Source organism: Aptenodytes patagonicus, chromosome 5 (genome assembly GCF_965638725.1).
Source record: "Aptenodytes patagonicus chromosome 5, bAptPat1.pri.cur, whole genome shotgun sequence".
Classification (NCBI taxonomy): Eukaryota; Metazoa; Chordata; class Aves; order Sphenisciformes; family Spheniscidae; genus Aptenodytes; species Aptenodytes patagonicus.
The window spans coordinates 30,219,937-30,234,495 of NC_134953.1; the positions used below are offsets into that span (position 1 = coordinate 30,219,937).

Here is a 14,559-nt window from a genome sequence, read left to right on the forward strand (position 1 = left end):
TCCACCAGCTCCCTCAGCACTCTCGGGTGGATCCCATCCGGCCCCATAGACTTGTGAGCGTCCAGGTGGTGTAGCAGGTCATTGACTGCTTCCTCTTGGATTACGGGGGGTTCATCCTGCTCACCGTCCCTGTCTTCCAGCTCGGGGGGCCGAGTACCCTGAGGATAACTGGTCTTCCTGTTAAAGACTGAGGCAAAGAAGGCATTGAGTACCTCAGCCTTTTCCTCATCCTCGGTGAAAATGTTCTCCCCTGCATCCAATAAGGGATGGAGATTCTCCTTGGCTTTCTTTTTGTCATTAATATATTTGTAAAAACTTTTTTTGTTGTCTTTAACGACAGCGGCCAGATTGCGTTCTAGCTGGGCTTTTGCCTTTCTCATTTCCTCTCTGCACGACCTAACGAGATCCCTGTACTCTTCTTGAGTTGCCTGCCCCTTCTTCCACAAGTGGTAAACTCTCCTTTTTTTCCTGAGTCCCAGCAAGAGCTTTCCATTCAGCCAGGCCGGTTGTCTTCCCCACCCATTCTTCTTACGGTGTATGGGGACAGCCTGCTGTCCATACATGCAGCAATTGCTTCTTCCTCTATTAAACCATATCAAATCCTTACACAGCTACCTAGGACCCCAAAATATTTCCCATCTCCCAACCTTTCTACCACTTCTCACATACCTCAATCCTTGATACCACCCTTGACATCCAGAAGTCAAATCCAATCCCACTTATTCACGCATCAGCCCGAATGCCTTGCAGCTAATTGGGGTGTCTCAGAGGGGAAGCTCATCTGAGCTGGAAGAGGGGTAGAGTCACAGGGGTACGGCAAGGACCTCTACAAGATATGGATATTTTTTTGAGGTACTGCCGTATGGAGACATTTATCTCATGCAGCCTGGTTAAGTACTTCTACGAAGGCATTTGGGAGCAACCTATACGATATTCTAGTAGCACTATGGTGTGCACTTCACAGTTTGGGAATCCCAGGTTTAGAGGAATTTCATTTCAACAGGAGAGCACTTCCAGGAATGATCCTCTGCTGACACCCCTTCTTGCAATCAGCCTGTGCAACCCCAGTTGGAAAAGGAGAGAAGCAAGAGAAGGAAAGCACTTATACTGGAAGTGGAGCCTGCCTGACACATGCATATTTAATGAGTACCAGAATTGGACACAATTCAGAAGTTGTATATAGACAGACTCAGATCGCTACAAACATGAAGTGCAAGAAATAATTTGAACTACTCAAACATTATTGAGCTGCAATCAACTAATCACTTAGGAAAAAGACCAAGAGTCATGAACAGCTTAATGTAAACATCTTTTCAGCATGCAATAATAGGCAAAAAGGAAAACAAGTATTGGGCTGCATAAGGAACAGAATGCATTATGGAAAGTACAGTAGCACTAAACATAATCTAGTGGTATGCTAAAGTACTGTGTCTACTACTGATTCCCGTCTGTAAAATTTTAAGGGGACCTAAGTTGTTGAAGCATATCTGTTATTTTTAGCCTTTAGGTAGTAGGTGCTCTTATAGCAAGAATTTGGGAATGGGCAATAAATATGGGAAGCTTTGTTTTATTAAGTCAGTGCATCAATAACCACAAATTTGCTGAAAAAAATATTTAATTCAAATTCAACCAAGAGTTCCTCTGAGGCTTGGGCTCAATTCGATGCTTGGTGGTAGAAGTCAGCCACTTCCTTTTTCCTTAGAATAGTAAAGAAAAAGGAGAATGAACTTGACTTTATTTACAGCAATGGTAATATTATGAGAAGCACGAGACTTGGTAATTGAGTCAGGAGCAGAAGTGGAAGTCTCCTGTGACAGCCTGTAATTGTCAGAGCTCCAGTTAAATTCAGCAGACACAGATTCAAGTAATATTTTGAATGCCTGGATAGTACCTGTATCAAACCTGGCCGCTGGACCTATACAGATTTGCTTCTCACTGCATTTTGGTCCTTCCATTTTGATACAGCAAATATTAGCCAGAAAACTGTATAGGTAATTCTCCACTTCATGCTAAAAATATTTCATATATAAGTGCATAAAAAATTCCATCCCCTAGCAACTGTGAGATTCCTGCTTGAAACGGTGATGGGAAAGATGGGGCTCCAGGAATGTTAGAGTCAAGCAAGGATTCTGTGGGTGTGAAATTGTTGGCAATTACGTCTGATCACTGGCTGCACATGTTTTTGCTAAATGCATTCAGATTTACTGTAGAAATTGGCCTGAACTATTACCGAATTCTGGGAGCCCTGATTAAAATAAACTGTGTTCAAGATACATGTACTGCAGAGAGACTCTCGAGTCCAGGGAGAGCTCTGCACGAGTGGGAAGTGTCAGACACCAGAACAACAACAAATTAAAGAAATTAGTCATCTCAGGAAATATTATTGCTGGTTTCCGAAAACAAGCTAAAACACAGTTGCTATCTGAGGAGCACAAAGGGGAAGAGAAACAACATTAAAAGTAATAAAGTGGAATTCAGATGTCAGTAAGAGGCAGAGCAGCTCACTGAAGATTCAGACAGTAAATGAGCATAGATGATTAAGACTAAGTCATTACACAGTAACCTGCTGTGATCATCTATTGGCTGGAAGGGTTGGAAAGGCAGTCCCAGCACACGAGAAAACGCCCCTTGCTCACTCTTTCCTTAGCTGCTTCTCACAGACCCGGAACAGGACTTCATTTACCAGCCTGTAAAATGCAGACAGTAGCACAAGTTTCCTTGCAGCTCACTGAGCTATGCCTCAGGTTCCTCCCCCCTGGCTCTTTCTGACCTTTTTGCTCCCTGAGCTGGACGAGCTCCTGGAAGAAGCCACTGAAACAGCTCTTTAACTCTGCACAAGGCTATCAACCCCACAGTCAGCCCTCTTTCCTTGGACACTTCCCGCAAGCATGCCCTGTGCAGTCCCATTTGTTCAGGGAAAGGTTTGCAGGTAACAACACAATTTTGGAGCCACAGACTTGCCCCAACCAGGCGCTGCAGCAGCTCTGGTCCTGCCCCATTGCAGCCCTTGCACCCTATGCCCGCCTCGTGGGGTGAAAGCAGCAGAGGCTATGCAAGAGGAGGCCCTTCTCACAGACTCCTGATGAGCCCTGAGCAAGAAATGACCCCCTGGTTTTATGGGAGAGGGGTCAGAGATCCATTTACAAGCCCTTTTATCTTTCCACCTGCCAGAGAAAAGGGACCTGCAGTGGTGTTTGGCTCGCACTCTCACATCTTCCTCCCACGTACAATAACCAAGTCAGCCCACATTTCCCACAGGAGAGAAGTACATGAAAGCAATTGCTAATAGCTCAGCTGCTGGTGCAAGGCTCTGTGCGCTGCCGAGGGAGCTTTTGGCTTTGGGCAGCATGGCAGCATAGAAATTGCCATCAACCACATAAAGAGGAGTCGAGAGACCAACACAGATTGCTGGCCAACAAACTTGGTCTCCTGCCTCCATGGAGGATGCAAAAAGAAGATCAAACCTTATTTAATGATCTCATGTTGCCACTGTGAATGTGAGTATCAAGGAGACTATATAAGCGTGGTTGTATTAGGGATGACTCCCTGGGCCATGGCTGAATTTTACACTTAAGGCAGGGCTTCAGCCCTTTGGGTGAGGAACAGAAGGTCTTTTTCCCAAACATAAAAGTACTTATCCCTTGAGCACAGAAGCATCTTTCTGCTATCTTTCTTGTAACCTTTAGATTAATTTGCTGTTCTAAAATGTTTGTAGGTGATATCATGACAGTTTCCTTTTAAAGAGATTTATTTTACAGCTAAATTGCTGATTTGTCCTCTGAAATCTCAGCTACAAGGCTCCACAGCTTTTGGGGGGTCTTGGGGATTAATGTACTAAATTTCTGTTTCTCAGACTGTACTGTCTGCTTTTTTTAGTCATCCTGCTATGAGGCATTTCTCCAAGAAGGTGATTTTCCCTCCTGCTCGCCATATCCTTGGCAAGGAATGCATTTTAGTTAGCTAATTAAATATAGTTGTATTGTACATCAAATATCAGTAATAATATAAGGCAGTAACGTTATGTCTACTGTGAGAACAAGTAGCATTATACGTCATATCTGTAATACATCACTGTGATAACAATTTGAAGCAGTTATGCTATTAAATCTTTGCTTGGCAGAGTGGCTAGCAAGCACCAGGGTATGGCAAATAGTTTTTGGGAAAGAGGATACTGTAATGATGAAGTCAAGGATCCTCCTTCCATGCACCTTCCCAAAGATGACGCAAAGCCTTGACTGCCTATGGAGGAGCCCGTGGAGCCACAGCCTAGCCAGCTGCTCTGCTCCTAGGTCCAGCTTTTACCAGCTTTTTTACCAGCACTCAACCCAAACACGCCCATGTGCTGTCCTTCCCCGGGTTTCTCCTCCCAGCCACATTTCCAGTGCTTGTGCAAGGCTGTGTCCTCGGCTTTCTGCTCCTCCTCTGGCTCTCCAGGGTATTATTGACTCTCCTTTTCTGCATTCTACATCAACTGGTATAATATAAAGAAAAACTCCTCTGGTCACGCACACCTTGTATGTGTATGTTTTGGGTAGGGCATGCTTACGTGTACATCAGAAACTGCTATTTTTTCACCATTTTGCAGTTTCCTTAACATGAACAATTGAACTTCTATGCTGATTGAATACTAGTGTATCCCAGCATTTCAAGATCTAAACTAACCTAAAACAAATTATGTTTTTATATATGCTTTTTTTTCCCATCCCAAAGGATTCCAGTGTCTTTCACAAGCTGCAGGCATAGAATGATTAAAATTAAGCCCTTTCTGGAGCAGTCAGTAGAAGGCATATTGATAACTTGTCTTCACTACCCATCTCAGTGGAGCAAAAGAGGGAAATCTTAGCTAAGCAAAACAGCTAAATGTCAGCTGATAGAGGAAATCTGTGGGATGCTCAAAATGCAGTAAGTGTAGCCAGTGTTTCTTCTAAAGTGCAGAGAAGTAAATAAAGATCTTTTTTGTGACCAAAGTTTACATTGTTCCAAAAAGTGTAGTCTTTTGGAGCATGATGAACCTTGTTCATCAAGTTATGATCTCCACCAGATGCATAATACCTACAGTTCTTGATGACCCACTCATCTTCTACCACCAATGTCCATAAGTCACCAAAAATGGTCATGAAAAGAAGCAAAAAAATTAAGCATCTATAAGCAGAAATGGGCTCCTAGAAATCGTCAGTAGCCATGGCCAGGTTCACTTGGGCACTGGAGAATGCAAGCACAAGGCTCACATTTATGTCCATTAATATTTTTAGTCAAAGCTTAAAGAACAGTAAAACAAACTAAGCTGTAAGAGAAAATACATATTAGCATTTAGATTAACAGTTATTATCTCCATTTCCCATCACCAGACAACAGTGAAATACATGATGATGGTTTAAGACTTTTTTCAAAAAGGTTAAGGGCTCCCTGAATTCAAAGGGCTGGGAAACACTGGCCTGTAAGATAAATGGCACTGCCCTGACATGTGCTCCATATCCTCAATACATCTGGACTCTAGTTGGAATTAAAATTCATATTGCAATAGCAATTAAAAGATAGAACTAGGTCATAACTGTTGTTCAAGGCACTATGCAAGCAAAGAAAGAACAAAAAAAACCTGAAGCAAGCAGCCTTTGCCCTAAAAATTTCAGCATTGAGAAATTCAGAAATATGAGATAATAAAAAGAGGAGGATACAACAGGAAAACAGGAGTTGGGGTGTTTTAGCAATGTGTTTTAGCAATGCCATGTGATGCGCTCGCCTTTTCACCAAGCAACGGCTGTTACCCCTAGGCAGTTCTCAGTTTGCATTATGACAATTTAATTTCAAGGAGAGGACAGGGAATGACTGAACTGGCGGATGCTCAGCACCCACCAAGCGCTGAACGCTTGCTGGTGTGCTTGGCCCTGTACACATGGGCTGGTGCTGCATGTGTGATACAGTTCTTTACACCTACATACAGCATTGTTTGCAAGAGTCATTTCTGTGGCTGGAAGATTTTTATAAAAGAAACCATAGCAACCCTCCTAAATCTACTGGAGCAGCAGTTAACAATTTGTTATGTCCCTGCTGGTACGCAGCTTTTTCTTTTCTCCCGTGAAGTTCTGTATCTCTGTCCAACTATTTTATTCTATATGGAAAGGATTGTATGAGAGATATATCCACAATGCAGTCTATGGTATATCATACTCAGTGTGACAACGCACATTGTATTATCCACATCCAATTCTAGATGTAGAAAGTGAGAATGAAATCACATTGCTTCAATTCCTTTTTTAAAATTGCGCTGAGAAATTTTGTGCTGTTATCTGCAGGTTAGCACAGAACCTCACTGCAGACTGCTTTTCTGGTTTTGCAATACTGCACAATATTATTAATGAAGGTGAGCACCTGCCTTCAATTTAATGGGCATCTCATTTTCATTCACTCAGTCACATGAGCAAAAAGGTGGTTGAACGAAATTTTAGCAAAGTGAGAGCCAGCCACATAGTTGTTGATCAAACCTTGTTTTCAGTATAATTTAGCCTAAAGGTGATCTGTTAACAAAAACTGACTGCACAGGAAAAAAGTGCCCTCCTTCTGTAAGACTTTGTGGGGGAACTTTGCCTGGTAAAGCCTGATATTATTGAAAAAAAAATTTTAAAAAATCATTTTAAATGCATTTCCAAAATAGCCCTCACTATGCACAAGAGCTATGGGTAGGACTGATTTACACGTATAATCGTCTGACAGCTGTGAATGTATTTGTTTCATCTACATGGCTGAAATGCTGGATGTGAGGAGAGCTGTATCAACACTGCGCTGGTGACATGGAGAGGAGAGTGGGCTCCCTCTCAGCATCTGAAAAGCAGCAGTTGGTGGTTTCAGAAGAGACAGTAGGCAGAAGAGTTGCAGAGAGTAGCTGCCCACGTGCGGCCATGGGCTCTGCCTTTCCCTCGCTTCCCCATGGGGACTTCCAAGCCAAGCCATGCAAGATATCTCCCCGACCTGCCTGGTTGTTGTGTACTCGACCTCCCAACTTTATTTTACATGTATGCAGCTCTAAGAGACACTAGAAGTCTAAATCAATAGAAGTATAAAAATAAACACAATCAATGAGATTCAAACAGATAGATTTGAAACACAATCCAAGAGGTGCTCCACACCACCCATGAGGGCTGCAGCTAGCGTTACCTTCTGCTCAGTCTTCTGATATTAAAAACACTTCTTTTTTTTCCATATGTTTATCCTGGGCTATACTACAGGTACAAGGGAAATTCTATCTATATTCTCTTGACTCCATTCTCCATCTTCCAAAGGACTGCCAGAATAACTGGCAATAGGTAATTTTGTCACTGTTTATTGTACGTTTGTTCTGCACCATTACGTCCTCTGTTCCTTACAAAGCCTGCACTGATGGTCTTTAATCATCAGGAGAGGTTTATATAAAGGCAGCAAAGATGTATTTTTAGTTGTTTGTGATACATCCCTAGGCAGGACCCTAATTATTAATGGTAATATACCATCAACAAGTCAGGATACAACACTTAGCAAGAGGCTGTGTATACTTCACAGGGAGTGGAGGAAAGTTTATGCATGCTCAAGATAGACAGTGGTCATCACCATATGCCCAACAGTAGTTTATGCTGAATTTTCCCACTTGCTCCTGGTGGACTGTCAGGTATCAGACAGTGCCACAGGAGGGGGTTGCAACTGTAATTCCATGGCAAGAACAAAGCTCTCTGAAACATGTTGCCAGGAAATGTGAAAACAGCAAAAATGACAAAGTGGTTGCTACAGAAAAACACCGCAGTATTATTCAGAGTAATTCACACAGATCACTTGATTTTGACAGCAACTGAAAAGGTTTTTTAAGATTCACTCACAACTGAAGTGAGTATCTTGCCAGTAATAGATTAACTCTTTTATGAACTCAGGAAACAATTAAAGACTTGATTGAAAGATAACATGTTTGTCTCTGGGGCCACTGATGCCTCAAACCATGGAAATATCAAGCAGTTTCCAACAGTTGTTCGTTACCATAACAGTTAGAGGAAGACTCCAGTGTCTAATAATATTCCTAATGTAGCTTCTCTGAACATAAGCAAATTATACTAAAAAAATCAAATGGTTTAACCTTTGAAAGCATACCATCATTTACTGCTCATAATGCTAGAGATCATTTTGAAAGACACCACTCTTAACTAATGAATGAAAGTGAACACACTCTTCCAGCTAATTGCACTCACAGCACAATACAGCAACGCATACTACAGACAAGTCAGTTCTTGAAGGCTGTGAAATAAAAGGCTTTCAATCAGTGTTTTTTACTCATCTAATATAGCTAATTCAGATCTGGAGGAAATGCTTCATTTGTCAGCCGTGGCTACATGACAAGGCTGTGGCATGGACCCTCAATATACTTTACAGCTTAGATTTCTTCAAATGCAGGTTGTAAAACCAGTTGCTTTCTGCCTGTTAGTAATTACTGTCAACCATTAGGTGACAGTTCAGTAGTTATCATCATTTAAATATATTAAGGCTGACATTCAGATTCAGAACTTCCCTTTCTGTAGCTCAGAATGATTTCACCATCTGCAATTCAAACAGAAAAGAGTCTGGGGCTCTCTCCTCTTGCCCCCTACCCGCTCTTCTGTTCAAGAAATCAAATCTTCCTTGGATATCACTAGGTGTCACTACTGGGTGCACGCAAAACAAAAACTGCTCAGGAGCTCGGCTAATTCCTGAGCAGATTATCCCACCAGGAGGAAGAAATGCACTTTCCCAAAGAACTATGCAATTCAAAACTTGAGGATGAATCTTTCATGCATGAATTTTACATGCCATGGGATGTGTGACTGACGTGTTACACCATCACACAACTGTGATTAATGCATGCTGCACATCACTGATTGTCATCTGAGACAGGTTTGGGCCTGGGACATGGGTTGGAGTGTGACGGTCCTCTGCTCACCTCTCCCTCTCTGGAGAGATACAAAGACAGAAACGTCACATGAAAGAAGAGCAATGTTGTATAAAAAAACAACAGTCTTGAAACATGCCCTGGGGAGATATCAGCTTGGGGTTGGGCTGGACTGCAAAGAGGGTAAGGACTCCTGCTCCTCCAGGCCTGGCTGCTCTCAGACACAGAACGGGATTTACAGCAAAGGAACAGGTGGAGAACAAGTAAAAACCTTTATTATAAGAAGTCCATATGCATTGCAGTTTTACCTGTGCAGTTGTCCTATTTAATATGTGTAGTCATACCAGCTCAGCTTTTCCACTTAGAAGCCACTAGGCAGCTAGTAATAAAAGCATATAATTAAGGTTGTTGTGTTGGTTTAGTCTTTTGTTAAGGTTAAAGACCAAACTGAGTAATCCACAGTGTCTTGTGGTTCCCTTCCACTGGGGACTGGGTCCTGGTCACACATGTGGCACTGCTGTCCCCAAGGTCCTACCCACAACAAATGTGGCAAGTCCCACCACAAGAACACGCCGAACCACAGGACACATCTGCTCCAGGCTCTGCTCCATAGCCAGCAATCACATCATGCTACGTTAGCTGAAGTTTGCTACATGGCTCTGACCTGGAGGACCAGTAAAGTAAGTAAGTGGATGATGTTCAGCCAGCGCTTGGCTTTCCCAGGGCCATGCTCCCAGATCTTGCTCAATCTGTACGCTGTGCAGGCTACACACTGGTTTTTCCAGTCTTTCTGCTTTATCTGCCACAGGCTCCCAGGCAGCTGCAAAATCACAGCTAGAAATTTCCTCTACCTGTGCTTTAAAACTTGCCTTTTATTTTGTCTACTACTTGGGCTTAGAACTGGAGGTCGGTATCATTTCAAATATCTCATTCCAGCTTAACTACCATTTATACAAGCTTTGCAATGGAAGCCCTAAGTAGGAAACCTCAGCACGCTTCCACGTTGATACAGCAAAGTCCATCAACCGTAGCAATGCCACAGCACAAAGGCCGCAATGCGCTGCCTTTGTGTCACCAACCCCAAAGAGCAGCAAAATACATCTTACACAAAGGAGGGAATGCTGCCAAACCATGAAGAACCTGCTCTTACCATCACTGGCAGCATGCACACCCATAGCTTTGCTCTCACAGAGCTTCTAACCTGGGGAAATAGCGGAGACTATGCATCCCCCTGCCCTCCGTCTTGCGTGGGAAGAAAAGAGACATGGGCATCCTCTAATGAAGAGACATGAGAATGATATGTCAGTGATTACAGAAAACACCTCTTACTGCACGTGGTTTGTATGCACAAAGAAGAAAACCCAGGCTGTTCCAAATGGCCACACACATGATTTTTGATACAAAATGAGCTGAACCATTCTAAAGCACTTTTTGTGGCCAAATTTTAAAGACTTTTCAATAAATTTGCATAAGCAGCCATCTCTAAAACTCACGAAAGGTGGTAAAAATTAAAATGGGCACCTGGCCTCTGCCTATTGCCACAAGGAGATCCTTGAACAAAAATAGTGCATGTGATTATTTTTTTTTACAATTCAACAAAAGAGAACGGATGTAGAAAAAAGTACCCTCAAAACTGGTTATAAAGTTGAAGTTAATGTGCAACCAATGCTTGTGGCATTGGTCCAAGGATTAGGAATCATGTTGCTCCTGCCGTTGCCAGGGTTCAGGGGACAGAAAGGGACTTACCTGGAGAGACTTAATGCTCCTACTGGGACCCTGCATGGAGTAAGCGAAAAGAAGCGCTGCTGCCAAGGGTCACTCCAGACTCTCCCCTGGCAGCAGCTGCCAGTCTGCCCTACCAGCCTCTTGGCACTGGTCATTTTATTGCCTCCAGCACTCTACTGCCCAGAACAGCCATTTAGCCTCAGCTTTAAACTGTTTCTATACAATGTCTCTGTGCAAATAGATGCTAATAATATAGCATATCTCATTTGCAAATACAAAACACTAAAATCTTTGCCGTGTATTGAAGCTGAGTAAAGAATAAAAAGTTCATTCTTGATATCTCAGTGCAACGAACAAAAAGCCAACAGGTACTTAATACCAACTTCACTTAACTGTAAGTCTTGTGTACCATCTGGAACCATCATCCATTGCATTTTTACTTCATTTTTATTTTGGCCCCTTCAGGGTGCACAGAAGAGAATATTTCCACAGAGGAAGCATCTTAACATAGCAATGACTGCAGTGGTTATAAAGTAACATTCATATCCACACTACCACTGCTGGCATCCAGCACAAACACAGGTTGATGGCTTGCAGAGCACCAGGAACAGTTCATGACTATTTATACTTCTCAACCCTATTGTACCAAAAACTTCTAAGTAATTAGTTTTCCATCATTAACAGATGCACTGCCTGGAGAAGGGCACACAGGTGCTCCCAAGACCCACCCTGGATTACAGGGCAGCACTATATGGTCTTGGAGTGGAAAGCTCAGAAGTGCCAAGCTGGGCTGATGAGGAGGGCAACACAACCACAACATTTATACAAATGCGTTTTTCCCAAGTCAGAACTGCAGGTGTTATTTTGGCAAGATCAGAGACCATAACAGCAATAAAAATATTCACAGGACGTTACCACAAAACCCATGTATTTCCATCAGAAAGATGAACAATATTTATTAACATCACTTTTAGGGACACCCAAATGTACTTTATGAGACATCAGGTGTCATAGTGATTTTTTGCTAAAGTTACATCCTATCCTAAAATAAGAAAAGTTTATATACCTCATACCAAAAAGTAATCTACAAATACAGTCAACAGGGTGAGTAGTGCTATTCCGCTGCAAGCACATCTCTAATAAAATGTGGGGTTTGTACCTTCTTACTGACACATTTAATACATTATTCCATTTTTCTCTTTTATACTTTTAGAAGCAAACCAGATATTTGATAAAGTCTAATTTAATATTATCACTAACACTTTCAAACACATTACTAAAAACTGTGTTGCTAGAATTACATTATAGAAAAAACAGGTAAAACACTGTTATCTCCTTGAAAAATATGGGCCTTATGCTACAGCACCTACTGATGTGAGTCTATTGACACCAACAGGATTACCTACATGAATAAGGATTACTCCCATGATTAAGGAGTGTAGGATTACATCCATTGTTTGCATATCTCCTGTTATTTACATATCCCTATTTTCACCTCTTGTTTTTTTCTTAAAACATAGGGCATTTAATTACTGTTAGCACTAGATATCATTATGCTGTACTTTCATCCATTTAAAATTTGGCTGTCTTTTGGATGTCAAATGAAATGCTTTTATGATCAAAACAAAGAAAATAAAGTAGAAGCAGCAGAATCTGAACTACGTAATTTAAAAAAAAAAACAAATAAAAAGAGGGAGAGCTTGTTATCCACAATCAAAACTTATTCATGATTCATTTCATATTCACGCTCCTATCTATGGCATCTGCTCTTGGGAGCTGATTATTTATATCAATTTTTTGACTGTGCCAAGTAGTGAGTTACCTGAGAGTTCTCAGGCAATGCCGATAGTATCACTACTGGAAAATAACAAAAATCAGACAAACAATTGAAACAAATATTATAGGTAAGTATACTGATAAAGAATAATAAAGCAAATAAATTTGATGCTTTTCACCTTATAAAGAAGTGGTAAGTCTAGCCTGAGTTCATCACTGCCATATGCTTTACATACAAAATGTATCTCCTTCCTATCCTTAGAAAAATTGTGTAAGTTACCAATGCTTTTCAACTATTTTATGATACAACAGAATAGTTAGTGCATGGTAAGAATGTTATGCAGGTTTCAGTTCCTGTTCCCAACCCAATCAGAAATGTATTTAGCTGAATAAAGGGCAACACAAGTTACACTTACAACAGGGAACCAACATTTCTTACGAAAAGTAACACATGTTCTTTCAGATTCTCCAGTTTGACACTGAATTACATTAGTCTCAGTTTTGGCTGCAAGAAATCAGACTTGGATCATAAGTATATTTTGGTTTAGTAGTGTGCTACAGGGATTTGAAAATTTAAATAATACAAGCTAATTTAAGAAGGCTTGATCATAACTTTAGTGTCAGTTCTGTAGATACTGTTTACATATTTTCTAGAGTTAAAAATAAAGATATTGCATGCCTTTTTAGGCTTCTTTAAGTCATTTTAAAAGCAAAAAGAATGCAGACTGTTTTTAGAAAGACTGGTAAAACACTGCACGTTATAGTTACCATAAACTGAAAAGAGCTTACAGCAGATTCAGAAAACGTCAAAAGTGGCACAAACTTACCGAAGCAACCTGTTTTCTTCCAAGAAGAGTAGTTTATGGTCAAGTACATTTGAGTTACAAAAGGCTGTGTTTCCCGGGTCCATTTTGCATAAGGCTTAACCTGAAAATCCACCCGACTGTGTCGGGCACGGCGGAGGCACGGAGGTTTTCCCTCTCCAGAAGGCATTTCGGTGCTCTCCGGGGATGTGCGATGGCCCGAGTGCAGCCGGGCCAGCCGCCACTTGTTGCAATGGTAACAGGAAAAGCCAGGATCTGCCTGCTCAGGCTGCAAGAGCATGAATAATTCATGCCTTCCACCTCCCCGCATTAGCATGCTGCTCAGGCAACTCCAATGAAGCAATTCATTTTGTCTTTTGTCTTCGGGAAAAGCTTGCTGGATTAATGAGTGTTATCTGTGATGATAAAACCTGGGCCTGCTGATTTATTTAGTCTGATTGGTTAAAATTTGTGTCCCTAAATGCAGGTTTTACAGCCAGAATAGAAACTCAGTTGTGCGTTCCCAACCTTAGGCAGGCAGGCACAGGTCATTCGGCTACAGCAACAATATCTAGCTATAGCACATGAATGTTTCATTTTCTTGACTTAAATATTGAAGCTGGGCTCTTTGTTTCTGAGTGCTTCTTGAGGAAAGTTAAGAGGAAATCTCCAAGTATGCTGCTCGCACGTGGTTTTGCACATATTTCTGTAATGACCTCTTGGACTGCTAAATAGCTAACACCTGGCTTCCAAAACGTTTGCATTCTAAGCACAAGATATGGAAAAAAAAATCTGCAATGAAAACCAACAAAAATATAATTTACTTTTTAAAAAAATAGTCATACATTGCAGCGTTATTTTTAAAATAGGGTTTTGAAGGTGATATTTTAATTTTTATTTAGGTTTTTAAATAATTAGCAGTAGCACTATTCCTCAATGTTTACCATCTAGAAATCTACAATAACTGAAAATAATAACAATAAAATAATCATAATTCTGATTAATTGATCACAAAACTAATAATTGAACACAATGAAGGATTTTTTAATCAATTACCTATGCAGTTATATAATGCATTATTGGGATGTATAACATTTTATCTGATATTGCTAAGAAGAGCACTGGAATATTGTGTTAGTTTTGGTATCCATATTGTAAATAGGACACTGGCAAACAAGAGAGTAGAAAATAGCTGCAGAAATTATTTGAAATCGCTAAGGAAAAAGGTCTTAAAAATATGTGATTCAAGCTGGTTTGCGGTGAAAAAGGATATTGAGGGTTAACTTGACTACAGCATACAAAGGGCTTTACAAGGAGGAAATACCTAGAGTAGAAGTACTTCTGAGGTACATATTTCTAACGGAGGAGGTGATT

At 41.1% G+C, this 14,559-nt stretch overlaps 1 protein-coding gene across 2 annotated transcripts in view; it reads right to left on the reverse strand.

Moving 5' to 3' along the window:
* The window catches only part of C5H10orf90 (chromosome 5 C10orf90 homolog), a 70,847-nt gene extending 57,434 nt beyond the window's left edge, over positions 1-13,413 (reverse strand). The window contains exon 1 of one of the 2 annotated variants that reach the window (XM_076339217.1): positions 13,210-13,413. In XM_076339217.1, the coding sequence (XP_076195332.1) occupies positions 13,210-13,375 (166 nt within the window). In that variant the 5' untranslated portion in view covers positions 13,376-13,413. The remainder of the gene's footprint in view (positions 1-13,209) is intronic. The other variant, XM_076339218.1, reaches the window with a different exon arrangement.
* Positions 13,414-14,559: the final 1,146 nt, after the last annotated feature.